The sequence below is a fragment of the Oncorhynchus clarkii genome, unplaced genomic scaffold (assembly GCF_045791955.1).
Source record: "Oncorhynchus clarkii lewisi isolate Uvic-CL-2024 unplaced genomic scaffold, UVic_Ocla_1.0 unplaced_contig_7229_pilon_pilon, whole genome shotgun sequence".
Classification (NCBI taxonomy): Eukaryota; Metazoa; Chordata; class Actinopteri; order Salmoniformes; family Salmonidae; genus Oncorhynchus; species Oncorhynchus clarkii.
This window is the reverse complement of record NW_027259065.1, coordinates 1-18,152: the sequence shown is the minus strand read 5'-3', so window position 1 is coordinate 18,152 and position 18,152 is coordinate 1. Positions and strand designations below refer to the sequence as shown.

At 41.3% G+C, this 18,152-nt stretch overlaps 1 protein-coding gene across 1 annotated transcript; it reads left to right on the top strand.

Moving 5' to 3' along the window:
• Positions 1 to 221: 221 nt before the first annotated feature.
• LOC139399465 (tumor necrosis factor receptor superfamily member EDAR-like) lies at positions 222 to 11,015 on the top strand (the record flags this gene model as incomplete). The annotated part of the gene is made up of 6 exons (XM_071144880.1): positions 222 to 272; positions 4,828 to 4,950; positions 7,570 to 7,751; positions 8,688 to 8,773; positions 10,637 to 10,828; positions 10,941 to 11,015. Coding segments are annotated over exons 1-6 (709 nt in total), but the record flags the coding sequence as incomplete, so codon positions are not given.
• Between the last annotated feature and the right edge of the window lie 7,137 nt (positions 11,016 to 18,152).

Here is an 18,152-nt window from a genome sequence, read left to right as displayed (position 1 = left end):
GTGACACTGCTGTCATGAGTGTATGTATTTCTGACCCTCTCTCTCTCTCTCTCTCTCTCTCTCTCTCTCTCTCTCTCTCTCTCTCTCTCTCTCTCTCTCTCTCTCTCTCTCTCTCTCTCTCTCTCTCTCTCTCTCTCTCTCTCTCTCTCTCTCTCTCTCTCTCTCTCTCTCTCTCTCTCTCTCTCTCTCTCTCTCTCTCTCTCTCAGGGGAAGGTGAGAAGATGTTTCAGAAAGGAAGTCACATAGAGTCCCTCTTCCTCTGTTTGTTGTTGGTGAGTATCTTTCAAATTACATTACTCCTCTTTCTCTCCTCCATCTCCTTTCCCTCCTCTTCTCATCCTCACCCATCTTCAGCAATGAAACAGTGTAACAGATACACAGACGCGTGCGTGAACACACACACACTGAACACACACACACACTCCTACAGACATAACACTGGCAGAGGTACTTTACCAGACTTTAGCAGGTCTTTGCCAGAGGTTGTGAAACATCACAGGTTCCTCCGTGGAGCTCTAAGAGAGCAGTTCTAATCTGGGCCTGAATCTCTCCTGAATCTCTCCTCTCTTCCTCTGATGTTGAAACCTGTTGGCTGTGTGTGTGTGTTGGCTGTATTCCCAGGAGTTTAACTTCCCTCAGAGCTCATTTAATGATCCCCACTAAAGCCACTCCTGGAGGGCTGGATTAGAGAGAGAGAGAGAGAGACCTCTTCCTCATCCCATCTCATCTCTTCCTCCTTCTGCCTCATCCTCCTATCTTCTCTTCTTTCAACCTCTTCCTCACACCTCATCCTCCCATCTCATCTCTTCCTCCTTTCACCTCTTCCTCATCCCAACTACTCTCATCTCCTCTTCCTCCTTCAACCTCTTCCTCATCCAGCCTACAGTACTCCCATCTCCTCACATCCTCCTTCCTCCTCCCCCCTCCTCCATACACAGCCTCAGACTCACGTCTTCCTGTCAGATGTCTCAGTTCTCTCCAGCTCCCCAGCTGCTGCTCAGTCTGTCTTGTGTTTGTTGTTATAGAGTTTGTCAGTGGTGTAAAGTACTTGAGTAAAAATATGTAGATTTTTTACTTCACTACATTCCTTTAACTTCTAGTTTTACTTCACTACAATCCTAAATTAAATAATTACTTTTTACTCCACACATTTCCCTGACATCCAAAACTGCTAGTTACATTTTGAATGCTTAGCAGGACAGGAAAATGGTCAAATTCACACACTTATCAAGAGAACTTCCCTGGTCATGCCTCTGATCTGGCGGACTCATTAGACACTCATGCTTCGTTTGTAAATGATGTTTGAATTTTGGAGTGTGTCACTGGCTATCTGTTAATAAAGAAAATGGTTTCGTCTGGTTTGCTTAACATAAGTAATTTTAAATGATTTATACTTTTACTTTTGATTCTTAACTATATTTTAGCAATTACATTCACTTTTGATACTTACTCTATATTTAAAACCAAATACTTTAAGACTCAAGTAGTATTTTACTGGGTGACTTTCAATTTACTTGAGTCATTTTCTATTAAGGTATCTTTACTTTTACTCAAGTATGACAATTGGGTACTTTTTCCACCACTGCAAACAGTAACTGGTTTCATTTCAGTCTCCGTGTGTTTGAACAGCAGTGTGTAACTTGTTGTTGTGTTTAGAAAATTACATTCTTGACCGTGAGCTGGGGAGAGCTGAGTGTGTGCTGTTTTATTTGTGGGTTCTGATGGATGGATCTGGACAGCAAATCTGTGAGCAGAACAGACAATGGAACACACACACACACACACACACACACACACACACACACACACACACACACACACACACACACACACACACACACACACACACACACACACAAAGAGCCAGGCAGGCAGGTAGCTAATGGTAAGTAAGTTACTGTATATAATGTTACAGTACACCTATTGTAATTTAAATACAGTATCAAAGCAATGACACATGGTACAATAGAGTAAAATTGACTCTATTGTACTGTAAAACGTAAATGCTACAGCACCCCCCAACCCAAAACATCTTCCCACAGCCATGATTGAGGGGATTGGGGTTTGTATTTGACTATAATTACATGGGATTGGTGCAAGCAGGTTGGCTGCTAGGTCATGTGTTTCCACATCACAGCATATCAATTCATATGTGGTGTTTTATATCACTTCCATTTCTAGAGGCCTAACAACGGCTTCCGAAGTGGCAGGGACCACAGGGCAAACAGACCAAAAGGACATGGCATAATACTTAACCATTAACAGTTTAAGACTTGCTACCGCTCCAATCTGTCCCTTATCTATTTTAAATAGATGGGGCACTACTTCTACATACCAGTTAAATCGGTGCAGCTCACTAACGGGTGCAGGTTGACATTTATTGTCATGAGTCTTTTAGGAGCGATATACCATTATATTGTAAAAATTCATATAAGCAAAAATGTGCTGTTTGGTCTTAATTTAAGGTTACGGTTAGGCATTTGGGTTAGCAGTGTGGTTAAGGTTAGGGTTAGTTTTAAAATCAGATTTTAAGACTTTGTGGCTATGCCAGCTAGTGACCACTCTGTAGAGCTGCCTCCAGAGCAAGATTCATGACGAAAAATGCTGACCTGCAACAAATATAGCCTTTTACAAGGCATGCCTCAAGATATGTTAATGAGCCAGAAACAACAAGACCAAGCACCCACTAGTGGTCAAAAGGTTTTTGGCTCCAAAAAGATGGTACGGACTGTATTCTGTGGGATGGAATTACAGTACCATTTGGAATACAGCAATTATTCTCCTGCCCACAAAATCTTCCCAAAATGCACCATAATTTAATGTATGCTGCAGTAAAATGTTTCACAGTATTTTATTGTTGATAATACTCCCAATTACCGTATAAATTACAGTTTTCCTTTACGGTGCACGGACAAATGCCAAACACACACACTTCAGCCACTCGATAAATCAATTATATGCACATTTAAACAACTATGGTCAGTCCCTAAGTTCACTCTGACACCCAGCGTTTGCGGTTTGGTTAGTATGTTATTGTGTGGGTTGGATGGTGGGAGAGATAGTGATGTAACATTCTCTCACTGGCTGACAGATTTAGGGCTACATTAAGGACAACGGCTTGATTGGTCTCTGAAAGGTTCCCGGGGAGATTAATATAGTCTCAATGATTTTCATTTTAGTTATTGAAAGCTGAAGTTAAAGTCTACAAGCTTAAAGGCTATATACTGAAGAATCCTGTAGTGAGTTGAAGCAGAACAAAAAGATTCATCCTAACCCCTTACACTCGTAGAAATGGGCCTATATGGATAGGGCGGATTTGAAATGTTGAACTATAAAAAGCATATAGTTTATATATAAAATCTCAAAACTTGAGATTATGGGGAAATTATCAGACCAAAGTTGAGGACACAACAGTTCACCTGACACAAGACTGAATCCAAACATTACACTGTTGATTTTATGTGCATTTTACATTGACTGTGTTTTTCACAGCATTTTTCAATAACGAAATCTGTAAACACTTTGGATAAATTCAATAACATAAAAATATTCATTGAAATTTGGAAAAAAAATAAGAAAAAAACAAGGGTTTGAGTGAGAGGTCAAACTGGTGTCTCCAAGTGGCAACACATCTCTCCAAACTGCACAGTTCCTAAATCATTTCAACACACTTTTATGACTTAAGGAAAGAGCCTTCAACTATAAGGTGCTTTTTTGAGCTCTCCTAGCTGTGCCGTTGAGGAACTGAAGCAAGCACAAAATATGATCTTACAGGGTTAGGCTTTCAAAAGGCACTTCAGATAAACAGATTGTAATTGTGGTGCGCATAGAATGGAGTCATGAGTGCATTCTGATGTGTGTCCTGCGATTAGTTGTCTTCACAATATGACAAACAGCCTTATTCTGTTCAGGACAACCCAGGGAATAACACCTGTCATCCTGGTAACTGTGGATCACTTATAGAAATCCTATAAATTGATACTGTAAATGACATGAGTTTGACATGAAGTGCACATTTGGACTCATGGGTTTGTGGTTTGCTTGTATGACATCAACGCAGTGTTTATTATAATCCTCAACATCTCACAGTGACAGTGACTCCTCTCAATTGACAGCATTTCCCTCACTGAGACGACAATAAATGTGCTGTTCCGTCCGTGGTTGAGAGAGTGAGACCAAAGCGCAGCGTGGAAAGTGTTCATAATAATTTAATAATGAAACACCGACGAAACAACAACATATAAACGAACATAACGTTCTGCAGGGCTAGACAGCTACTGTGCAAAAACAAGATCCCACAAACTCAGGTGGAAAACAGACTGCCTAAGTATGATTCCCAATCAGAGACAACGATAGATAGCTGCCTCTGATTGGGAACCCTACCCGGCCAACAAAGAAATAGAAAACTAGAATGACCACCCAAATCACACCCTGACCTCACCAAATAGAGAAATAAACAGGCTCTCTAAGGTCAGGGCGTGACATGTGCAAAAGCAGCCCAATTAGCGGGAGGGATGGGTGCATCTTCTTGTCGAGCACGGTGCTCAAGTTTATAATGGCTGTCAGTCAAAACCCATACAGCGCTGTGAAGTGGAGAACCCTGAGCTCTGACGTCATGTATAAAATGTTACTGTACAGCAGATGCGTTCCAATGTAGGCATTTATCAATGACAGATATTCAATTTTCAACCTGCATATGACTGCATATGACAGGGGCTGTGAGTGGAAAGGACTACCGTATAACCAACAACCTGAATAAAAAATACATTTAAGTTTGACTCTTTGCACGCTTTTATATTTGAACTCTCCCCCCTCTCTCTATCTCAGGTGTCCTGTCCTCCCTGTCTCAGGTCAGAGTACAGTAGTTGTGGAGAGTTTGAATTCTACAACCAGACCTTCAGTAGCTGCCGGCCCTGCCCTCCATGCCAGCCTGGACAGGAGCCCCACATGGTGAGACACACTTTCCCTGTGGTGAAATAACTTGAGTGTCCATATCGTGTAAACCCTGACCCCTGTTACCTACCTCCCAGCCATACTTATCAGGTATCAAGGTAAGACCCAGATACAGAATGTGTCGAAGTAACAATGTTTATTACAGCAACAGGGGCAAAGGTACAGAACGGCAGGCAGGCTCAGGGTCAGGGTCTGGTCAAGCAGAGGTCGGTAATCCAGAGGTGGGGTAAAGGTACAGGACGGCAGGCAGGCTCAGGGTTAGGGGCAGGCAGAGTGGTCAGGCTGGTGGGTACAGGATCAGGGGCAGGCAGAGTGGTCAGGCTGGTGGGTAAAGGGTCAGGACAGGCAAGGGTCAAAAACCAGGAGGACGAGAAAACAGAGACTGGGGAAAAGCAGGAGCTGACACAAAAACGCTGGTTGACCTGACAAACAAGACAAACTGGCAACAGACAAACAGAGAACCCAGGTATAACTACACAGGGGATAATGGGGAAGATGGGCGACACCTGGAGGGGGTGGAGACAATCACAAAGGCAGGTGAAACAGAGCAGGGTGTGACAATACTCTCTAGTCTGCCTGTCTGCTCAGACCACCCAGGTAGTTTACTTGACTCACTGATATACACACAGGTACATATGTATGATCTTAATTTGAGCCAATTTTCTACAGCAGGAAAACATTTTTGTAGGGGTTGATACATTTTTCATTAGGGCAAATCGGAAATTAGAAACTTTAGAAGCCTTTTTAAAACTCAAATACATACATGCATACATTAAAAGTATGCATTTCCAAGTTTGCATTCTCCGCAACAAAAGAGTTATCAAATTAAGAGCCTACATCTGTACACCTCCCAGCTCAGAGAGAGTTACCACCTAAATCCCAGTACTGTAAGCCTGTTCAGATTCATAAAGGGGAGTTTGTCACAGTTTGTCACACCATTTAGATTTTTTTCCAAATATTGAAGCCCCGTGGGTAGGAATGGTACAGTAGTCTGTCAGTAACCATGATTCATCAGTTCCCCGGTCAAACCAAAAAGCACAGCAGGCAGCAGCTCACTGGGCCTTAATATGGAGGAGACACACCTCATACACACCTCATACACACACGTACACACATACACACACACACCTATAGACTACTTCACACAACTACACAGAACAACTCCAACAGGTGCACGTCTTTTCCTCTTAATCTAAACAACAATCCTAACACATGTCTAACTGTTTGAATAGTCTGTTGTTCATTAACCTTCTAAGGTTAAGTGATAGTTATTCAACTCTCCTATCTAATTACAGAAAATGACTATAATGTAACCTTGACAAGTAAGCCTATCATTGCTCATGATTGTCTATTTATGTAAGGACTTATCAAACAGAGCATCAACATCATAACCAACCAGGCATTCAGCTCTGTTCCCATCTCTCATCTGTGATCAGTAGTAGTCGTTAGTCTGTAATCTTGCCCTGTGCTTTCCCTCTGTCTCCTTATAATCACTGGGATAATCTACACCCACCTGAGAATCCCCCCCCCCCCAAACACACACACACACACACACACACACACACACACACACACACACACACACACACACACACACACACACACACACACACCAAACAGGACTCTTTCAACTCCCACACAGATCTGCTGTGATCTGATAGAGCAGATCATTTTACTGCAGTGATACACACTGGTTTACCACAACTATGGAGACTGGAAATCAATTTGATCTGGAGAGTCTGGAGAAGGTTTATATGAACCAACAGAAGTAAAGTCAGCCAGGAGATCTGACACTGGGTTGATTCATCCTGACAGAATCCTACTGATAATTTAATCCATTTTTTATCACATGTCACAGTGGCTATATTGGACAAGCCAATAAAGTAGGAAGTTGAAGTGAATATAGTGTTTATGTAGTCTGTAGGACAGGCAGCATCCTGGCGTTAACAGTTTTAATAAAGATACGTCAGACACCTACCTGCCTGTCTGTCAGACTGTAGAGTATTGGTTGTTGTCACAGATTTCCCCCCTTCCCCCCTGAGAGTAGTGCATCAGTCTAGAATATCCTCATTCTATACTAGAACTTACATTTCCACTCCCTCCCCACATCTACTAGGCTGCACGCATGCGCATGCACACACACACACACACACACACACACACACACACACACACACACACGATCTTAACTTGAGCCATTTTTGTGGTGGTTGATGCATCATTCGTGGAAATTACAAACTTTCATAAACCTTTTTAAAACTTAAATACACTATACATTTTACATTTCCTGAATTGCAAATGATCCTACAACAGGGTGATCAAATGAAGATCCTACATCTGTAGACAAACTACACAAAGATCCGTTCAGAATGACTCCTGTTCTTGTTAGCGATCACATTTTACATCTTTAGTCTCAGACTCAGACTGTCAGATCTAGGCTGGGCTCAGCAGAACACAGAAGGCAGCATTAGTATATACACTAACACACAGGTCTATGAACAGCACCACTCATTTCAAGTGCAGGGTATGTGTGTGTGTGTGTATATGTGTATGTGTATGTGAGCACAACACATGCATAACACATGTCTAACATTGTTTATGTGTGTTTTGTTGCAGAACTGTGGCTATGGGACTAAGGATGAGAACTTTGTGTGTGTGTCTTGTCCTGCGGGGAAGTACTCAAAGGGGAAGTATGAGATCTGCAGGAGACATAAGGACTGTGAAGGTCTGTACCGCGCTACAGTACTCACATCTGGGACACCAGACAGTGACGCAGACTGTGGACCCTGCTTACCCGGGTATGTACACACATACAGACACATACATATACACATATACACACAAGCCTACACACTCTCACTATCAGAGTGTCATTGATAAGACAGGACCACCCCATAGGACATTTCTCCCGCACAACTCCCATATCACAAACACAGCCTAGGCTAACCCTCCATTGGCCACGCTACCAGCCTCAATTACCCAGCTGCCATCTGGTCACCCACCAACATGGAGGCAGGAGAAGATATAAACTGTTACAGGACTGATTTAAAGGTCTGATCTCTCTCCCTCTCTCTCTCTCCTTCTCTCTCTACCCCTTTCCTCCCTTTCCACCATATGATATCATTCAGTGGCTGGACCACCTCAAAGGCATTCTCTGGTTTCAATTGAGTTTAAAGTCAATATACAGACTGGAGTGTTTTAGCATAACATTACTGGCTGCTTTAATAGATACTCTCTTTCAGCTGTACTGTATTGGGGGCAGGAATACTGAACACTGTCTGACTGCTGCTGTGATGGAATCAAAATACTCACCAAATTCCTCTAGGTTTTATTAATCTCACGTTTAATGCTTTTGTCGGTGCTCTAACCTGGAGATCGGGTGTTGGTGTTTGATTGAATTTGGTTTAATAGTCATCTCTGATTAATGATAGCCTCTCTGCCCTAGAGGCCTAGAGGACGCCACGCTCTGAAGCAGCTTCCCCTCTCGTCCTCTGTCACAGCTCAGGGCTATATAATACCTTATCTAACCTAATGGTATACAGTACTCCTTCCCCTCTGGGCATCAATACAGCAGTCAGTTCAGCCTTTTCACCTCAGCTGTTATTGTGACACTTCTCCTGTCAAATACGTACATATACACAATATATCTAACATCTCTGTATATAAGAAGACAATACTAGGTACTGTATCAGTATTGTTCTCTAAAGGTTCTCTCTGTGTTTCCTTTCTGTCAGGTATTACATCCAGGAGAACCGGCCCAGGAACCTGTATGGGATGGTCTGTCACTCGTGTCAGAACGCACCGCGCAACACTAAAGAGTGTACGTTCTACTATACTTGACTACTTCTACAACACAAACACACTGTTTCACAGAATCACAGTCAGAGAGGGACGGAGAGCGATCACTGTAAGGTCAGGCGAGTGAGGGCTGTGACCAGTTAATGAACACAGACAGACGGACGGACGGGACGGGACGGGACAGACAGACAGACAGACAGACAGACAGACAGACAGACAGACAGACAGGGCGAGGCAGCATGATGTTAATTCGCCAGCGTCTGGAACTGTTTCCTCATGGTAATGCTCAAACCCAGGAATTGTTTTTGTGTCCGTCGCTCAAACCAACACTCACTGGCACATTGTTTTGACCGGAAATTAATATATATATGTGTAATTTGAATGACTGTGTTGTGAAATATGAAAACCTCAAACACTCAAACAGATTGGAAGCTGCTATGAGGAGGATGGGAGAGAGAGAGGGAAGGAGGGAGGAGGACAGATGAGTGTATACCAACAAACACAAACGTTTTAACAAGTGTCTAATTCTTTCTTCCAGGCAGGGAGTGAGTTAGGGAGGAAGAGAGGGAGGGAGGGGACGTGTGAGGGTACATTTTAATTAACTGTTTTAAATGAAGTCTTGAAATATGTAGTTGAAGCATAGAGTTACTAGCTCAGGGTCAAGACAGGCTAGCACTCGCCAAGTAATCTGTCAATTACTCCGGCTTCCAGCTCAGTGTGCGTGCGTGTGTGTTTGTGTGTGTGTGTTACCGCTGAGCCCAGCTAGCTCCCAGCATGGCGCGGTGGGATAATTAAAAAGTTTGGAGGGCATGAAAAAGATGATTAACATGTTTCCACATGCACTGGGTCTTCTCTTCAACAGCAGCCTGTCATACCATCTCTCCAGGCTATATGCATCTATACATATCTATACCACCTCTGTCTAGCCTCTGTTTAGCACCATCTACTGTAACAGACTGGGTTTAAACTTTGAACCCAGGTTTGTCTAATATAACTGCAGCAGTCTCATGCAATGATAGACCTCGTCAGTCTGATCTGATCAGTGAATAAATAAAGTCTGAAGCAGCATAAAGATGTACAAAAGCTTTAGAGGAGATGACGTCTGTCTGTAGGGTTGAAAGCCTTGGTCTATTCTGACGTCTGTCTGTAGGGTTGAAAGCCTTGGTCTATTCTGATGTCTGTCTGTAGGGTTGAAAGCCTTGGTCTATTCTGACGTCTGTCTGTAGGGTTGAAAGCCTTGGTCTATTCTGATGTCTGTCTGTAGGGTTGAAAGCCTTGGTCTATTCTGACGTCTGTCTGTAGGGTTGAAAGCCTTGGTCTATTCTGATGTCTGTCTGTAGGGTTGAAAGCCTTGGTCTATTCTGATGTCTGTCTGTAGGGTTGAAAGCCTTGGTCTATTCTGATGTCTGTCTGTAGGGTTGAAAGCCTTGGTCTATTCTGATGTCTCACTGTAGGAACAACCTGGTCTCAGAGCATTTTGTATTATTCTGTACGTAAATCCGAGACACTCCATTTAGTATGATATGTTACGTCTCATATAGTTTGTGTTAATTTGTGGAAGTCCATCATGATATGTTTACGAATTACAATTCATATGATGTTACCAATTTGCTAAACATACAATATGTTACGAATTTGCTAAATGTATGATATGTTACAAATTCCAATTTGTTGTAGCTAAAGTTAGCTAGGTGACTAGGTGGCTAACGCTAATGTTAGCTAGCTAGTGATCAGGCCTACCATCGTTGTGTTTTCGGTAAACTTGGGTGAACAGGGAGTACAGGAGGGGACTAAGCACACACCCCTGAGGGGTAAGACATCATGAGGGACATTAATTACCTGTGTAGTATCTGTGTAGTAACTGTGTAGTATCTGTGTGTTCCAGGCATGCTTACCAAAGTCCCCAGTGTCTCAACCAGCAGTACTACCATGTTCCCTCACCCTCACAAAGACGCCACAGGACAGGGTCACCTAGCAACCGCTCTCATCATTGCCATGTCAACCATCTTCATCATGGCCATCGCCATCGTCCTCATTATCATGTTCTACATCCTCAAAGCCAAGCCCAGCGGACAGGGTAACAATCACACACACTCACATACACACACAGTTTCAGTTGGGTTCCCTCCCTGTGTTAAATGGGACATCAGTGTGGACAGTTACTAAACGTTCTCTCTCTCCGTGTGCAGCGTGCTGCTCAGGTCAGGTGGTGAAGGCTGTGGAGGCTCAGACCAACAAACAGGAGGACAAGAAAGATGTTCCAGGTGAGACACTACAACACAGCTTTACAAAATGATACCTCAGGGAAGAGAAAACCACACGACAGTCAACTAACATAATGTATAGTAGTGGCTGGGGCCTCAGGCTTAATCTGCAGTCTAGTCTATAACTAACATAATGTATAGTAGTGGCTGGGGCCTCAGGCTTAATCTATAGTCTATAACTAACATAATGTATAATAGCGGCTGGAGCCTCAGGCTTAATCTATAACTAACATAATGTATAGTAGTGGCTGGGGCCTCAGGCTTAATCTATAGTCTATAACTAACATAATGTATAGTAGTGGCTGGGGCCTCAGGCTTAATCTATAGTCTATAACTAACATAATGTATAATAGCGGCTGGAGCCTCAGGCTTAATCTATAACTAACATAATGTATAGTAGTGGCTGGGGCCTCAGGCTTAATCTATAGTCTATAACTAACATAATGTATAGTAGCGGCTGGGGCCTCAGGCTTAATCTATAGTCTAGTCTATAACTAACATAATGTATAGTACCGGCTGGGGCCTCAGACTTAATCTATAGTCTATAACTAACATAATGTATAGTAGTGGCTGGGGCCTCAGGCTTAATCTATAGTCTAGTCTATAACTAACATAATGTATAGTAGCGGCTGGGGCCCCAGGCTTAATCTATAGTCTAGTCTATAACTAACATAATGTATAGTAGTGGCTGGGGCCTCAGGCTTAATCTATAGTCTAGTCTATAACTAACATAATGTATAGTAGCGGCTGGAGCCTCAGGCTTAATCTATAGTCTATAACTAACATAATGTATAGTAGCGGCTGGGGCCCCAGGCTTAATCTATAGTCTATAGATAACATAATGTATAGTAGCGGCTGGAGCCTCAGGCTTAATCTATAGTCTATAACTAACATAATGTATAGTAGTGGCTGGGGCCTCAGGCTTAATCTATAGTCTATAACTAACATAATGTATAGTAGTGGCTGGGGCCTCAGGCTTAATCTATAGTCTATAACTAACATAATGTATAATAGCGGCTGGGGCCCCAGGCTTAATCTATAGTCTATAACTAACATAATGTATAATAGCGGCTGGAGCCTCAGGCTTAATCTATAGTCTATAACTGACATAATGTATAGTAGTGGCTGGGGCCTCAGGCTTAATCTATAGTCTAGTCTATAACTAACATAATGTATAGTAGTGGCTGGGGCCTCAGGCTTAATCTATAGTCTATAACTAACATAATGTATAGTAGCGGCTGGGGCCTCAGGCTTAATCTATAGTCTAGTCTATAACTAACATAATGTATAGTAGTGGCTGGGGCCTCAGGCTTAATCTATAGTCTAGTCTATAACTAACATAATGTATAGTAGTGGCTGGGGCCTCAGGCTTAATCTATAGTCTAGTCTATAACTAACATAATGTATAGTAGTGGCTGGGGCCTCAGGCTTATTCTATAGTCTATAACTAACATAATGTATAGTAGCGGCTGGGGCCTCAGGCTTAATCTATAGTCTAGTCTATAACTAACATAATGTATAGTAGCGGCTGGAGCCTCAGGCTTAATCTATAGTCTATAACTAACATAATGTATAGTAGTGGCTGGGGCCTCAGGCTTAATCTATAGTCTATAACTAACATAATGTATAGTAGTGGCTGGGGCCTCAGGCTTAATCTATAGTCTATAACTAACATAATGTATAGTAGTGGCTGGGGCCTCAGGCTTAATCTATAGTCTAGTCTATAACTAACATAATGTATAGTAGCGGCTGGGGCCCCAGGCTTAATCTATAGTCTATAACTAACATAATGTATAGTAGTGGCTGGGGCCTCAGGCTTAATCTATAGTCTATAACTAACATAATGTATAGTAGTGGCTGGGGCCTCAGGCTTAATCTATAGTCTATAACTAACATAATGTATAGTAGTGGCTGGGGCCTCAGGCTTAATCTATAGTCTATAACTAACATAATGTATAGTAGCGGCTGGGGCCTCAGGCTTAATCTATAGTCTAGTCTATAACTAACATAAAGGCATTCTCATCCGTGGTGGCTGTCTGTCATGCCTGGTGTCTGTGGGTTTGACACTGATTGAGCGTAGCATGGTGGAATGTTTAGATTAGACTGTGGCCCTAGTTCTAGGCTGTCAGTCTTCCCCTCTCACTAACTAGAATGTTAACCACATTCTACCTGACAATAATACACCTACTGGCGTCTCACAAACTGTAGGCCTACCATTTTACCTCTGGTATGGTAATAGTTATACATACAGTCCTTTAGGTTTAGAAATCAACCTGTTTAAGCTTGCAAATTAAGAATCAAACAAAAGTGTTTTATTCACGAAACTGAATGTACAGTATGTTTATATGTTCTACGTGTATTGGTGAAAGCATACTGTATGTGTGTGTTTATGTATTGGGAAAAGTGTGTGTACACGCATGTCTGTGTGTATTGAGTAGAGCTGGGAACTATGAGTGTAGGTCTGACGTCTCTGAGGCATACACTTTCTAGGCTGGCAGTGCAAGACATTTACAGGCTTTAAACATTGATGTCATTGCATTCGAACACTACAGTTCTGTTATTTGAAAATAATGGGACCTCTGTTCCCCTGGTTATTTATTTTTTATGAATTTTACCCTTGTTTTCTCCCCAATTTCGTGGTATCCAATTGTTAGTAGTTACTATCTTTTCTCATCGCTACAACTCCCGTACGGGCTCGGGAGAGACAAAGGTCGAAAGCCATGCGTCCTCAGAAACACAACCCAACCAAGCCGCACTGCTTCTTAACACAGCGTGTATCCAACCCGGAAGCCAGCCGCACCAATGTTTCGGAGGAAACAACGTGCACCTGGTGACCTGGTTAGTACGCACTGCGCCCGGTCCGCCACAGGAGCCGCTAGTGCGCGATGAGACAAGGATATCCCTACCGGCCAAACGCTCCCTAACCCGGACGACGCTAGGCCAATTGTGTCGCCCCACGGACCTCCCGGGCGCGGCCTGCTGCGACAGAGCCTGGGCTCGAACCCAGAGTCTGCGATGCAGACCCCTGGTTATTTTGTTTCAGACTTTTAACCGCGTTCATGGAACTGTGTGAGAAATAATGTTTGGTAAACAACAGAAAAGAGACAACATATAGACAGACACACACAAACATCAACGACATCACACCTTCCCAGACTAGAGGTCGACCGATCAAGTTTTCATAACAATCGGTAATCAGCATTTTTGAAGACCGATCATGGCCGATTACATTGCACTCCACGAGGAAACTGCGTGGGAGGCTGACTACCTGTTATGCGAGTGCAGCAAGGAGCCAAGGTAAGGTGCTAGCTAGCATTAAACGTATCTTATGAAAAACAATCAATCTTAACATAACCACTAGTTAACTACACATGGTTAATTATATTACTAGTTTATCTAGCTTGTCTTGCGTTGCATATAATCAATGCGGTGCCTGTTAATTTGTCATTGAATCACAGCCTACTTCGACAAACGGGTCATTTAACAAGGCATTTGCGAAAAAAGCACTGTCGTTGCACCAATTTGTACCTAACCATAAACATCAACGCCTTGCTTAAAAAAAAATACACAAGTATATATTTTAAAACCTGCATATTGAGTTAATATTACCTGCTAACATGAATTTCTTTTAACTATGGAAATTGTCACTTCTCTTGCGTTCTGTGCAACAGAGTCCGGGTATATGCAGCAGTTTGGGCCACCTGGCTCGTTGTGAACTGTGTGAAGACTATTTCTTCATAACAAAGACAGCCAACTTCGCCAAACGGAGGATGATTTAACAAAAGAGCATTTGCGAAAAAAGCACAATTGTTGCATGAATGTACCTACCCATAAACGTCAATGCCATTCAAACAGCACTTTCGTGGGTTTGCCAGCAACTCTTTGCTGTGCTTCAAGAATTGAGCTGTTTATGATTTCAAGCCTATCAACTCCTGAGATTAGGCTGGTGTAACCGATGTGAAATGGCTAGCTAGTTAGTGGGGTGCGTGCTGATAGCGTTTCAATTGGTGACGTCACTCGCTCTGAGACCTTGAAGTAGTTGTTGCTCTGCAAGGGCCTTTGTGGAGCGATGGCTAACGATGCTTCAAGGGTGGCTGTTGTCGATGTGTTCCTGGTTCGAACCCAGGGAGGGGCGAGGACAGGGACGGAAGCTATACTGTTACACTGGCAATACTAGAGTGCCTACAAGAACATCCAATAGTCAAAAGTATATGAAATACAAATGGTATAGAGGGAAATAGTCCTATAATTCCTATAATAACTACAACCTAAAACTTCTTACCTGGGAATATTGAAGACTCATGTTAAAAGGAACCACCTGCTTTCATATGTTCTCATGTTCTGAGCAAGGAACTGAAACGTTAGCTTTTTTACATGGCACATATTGCACTTTTACTTTCTTCTCCAACACTTTGTTTTTGCATTATTTAAACCAAATTGAACATGTTTCATTATTTATTTGAGGCGAAATTGATTTTATTGATGTTTAATATTAATCCATCAGGAATCAGGAATCTCACTGCACCCTCATGTGTGGGCTCCCTAGTGGCGCAGCGATCTAAGACTCTGCATCGCAGTGCTAGAGGCGTCACTATAGTACCTAGTTCGAATCCAGGCTGTATCACATCACATGTGATTGGGCAGCGCACAATTGTCCCAGCTTTGGCCGGAGTAGGCTGTCATTGTAATTAAGTATTTGTTCTTAACTGACTTGCCTAGTTAAATAAAGATTAAATAAAAAAAATATGCCATGTCTTGAAATATGCAGACAGACGGAGTAAAACTAAATTTACGTTGTAGTACTTCTGACAGCTTTTTCACTCCGCCCATAACTTTTGGACTTCATAGCTTTTATTATTGAGTCATTGTTAGTTTTACACTTAAGACATGATATCATTGTGATGTAGAATTTGTGCATTTTGTCTCTTGTATATAATACATTCTATACATTATACACTGGATTGTCTCTTGTATATAATACATTCTATACATTATACACTGGATTGTCTCTTGTATATAATACATTCTATACATTATACACTGGATTGTCTCTTGTATATAATACATTCTATACATTATACACTGGATTGTCTCTTGTATATAATACATTCTATACATTATACACTGGATTGTCTCTTGTATATAATACATTCTATACATTATACACTGGATTGTCTCTTGTATATAATACATTCTATACATTATACACTGGATTCTCTCTTGTATATAATACATTCTATACATTATACACTGGATTGTCTCTTGTATATAATACATTCTATACATTATACACTGGATTGTCTCTTGTATATAATACATTCTATACATTATACACTGGATTGTCTCTTGTATATAATACATTCTATACATTATACACTGGATTCTCTCTTGTATATAATACATTCTATACATTATACACTGGATTGTCTCTTGTATATAATACATTCTATACATTATACACTGGATTGTCTCTTGTATATAATACATTCTATACATTATACACTGGATTGTCTCTTGTATATAATACATTCTATACATTATACACTGGATTGTCTCTTGTATATAATACATTCTATACATTATACACTGGATTGTCTCTTGTATATAATACATTCTATACATTATACACTGGATTGTCTCTTGTATATAATACATTCTATACATTATACACTGGATTGTCTCTTGTATATAATACATTCTATACATTATACACTGGATTGTCTCTTGTATATAATACATTCTATACATTATACACTGGATTGTCTCTTGTATATAATACATTCTATACATTATACACTGGATTGTCTCTTGTATATAATACATTCTATACATTATACACTGGATTGTCTCTTGTATATAATACATTCTATACATTATACACTGGATTGTCTCTTGTATATAATACATTCTATACATTATACACTGGATTGTCTCTTGTATATAATACATTCTATACATTATACACTGGATTGTCTCTTGTATATAATACATTCTATACATTATACACTGGATTGAACATACATTTTAGTTAACTGTAATTTCATTAGTTATGCTCCAACTTTCCCTCCATCTTGTCTCAACATCAGGTCTTTTTAAGTCCTATTTTCTTTATGAGATTGTCAGTTGGATATGGGCTCTGCAAGGTTTTGTATATCTTCCCTATCATAGGAACATCCTTTTAGGACTCAAATATGATTTCCTCAAGGTTGCTCTGATGTCCAAAATATGTCAAATCCAAATGTTGTGATGTGAAACTTTTGCATGTAAGTTGCATGTATTTGAAAATATCTACATTGGTCAGTTCAATTATCCTACTACCATATCGTTTATGGTTTTTATGCCTTTCATTTTCTATGTGGACCAATCTACCGGTGCGTTCTGAAACTCTATACAAGGATCGTTCCATAGGGTTGTGTTTTAGGTAGTGTTATTGGTTCTAGAGTGTTCTTAACTAGAAAGTTGTAAATGTTCTTAGCTCAATCCTTTGAAATTAGACAGGTAAAAATATTCTGGAGATGAGCATCTGCATCTTCAACATGCACCCAATGTTCCTCTTTAGTGCATTGAACTATGTCACAAGTAAAAGCCTTGGATGGCGATTGATACAATTCCATGTCTTTGGTGCAGTAATTGGTATTAATACATGTAAAAACTTTGGGAGCCGTGCCATTCTGAAGGCGTTCATTCTGAATCTGTAAGAGTAATGGGGAGATTGTTCAATTGAAATGATCTGCTTTCATATTGTTGAGTAATGGGATAAAGTTATCTTTATATACACTATATGTACACAAACGTATGTGGACACCCCTCCAAAATGAGTGGATTCGGCTATTTCAGCCACACCCATTGTGGAAAATATCTTGCCTGCTACAGCTGCCCCGGTCAACTGTAAGTGTTGTTATTGTGAAGTGGAAAGGGCTCAGCCGTGAAGTGGTAGGCCACACAAGCTCACAAAACAGGACCGCTGAGTGCTGAAGCGCGTAAAAATCGTCTGTCCTCGGTTGCAACACTCACTACCGAGTTCCAAACTGCCTCTGGAAGCAACGTCAGCACAATAACTGTTCGTCGAGGGATTCATGAAATGGGTTTCCATGGCCAACCAGTCGCACACAAGCCTAAAATCAACATGCTAATGCC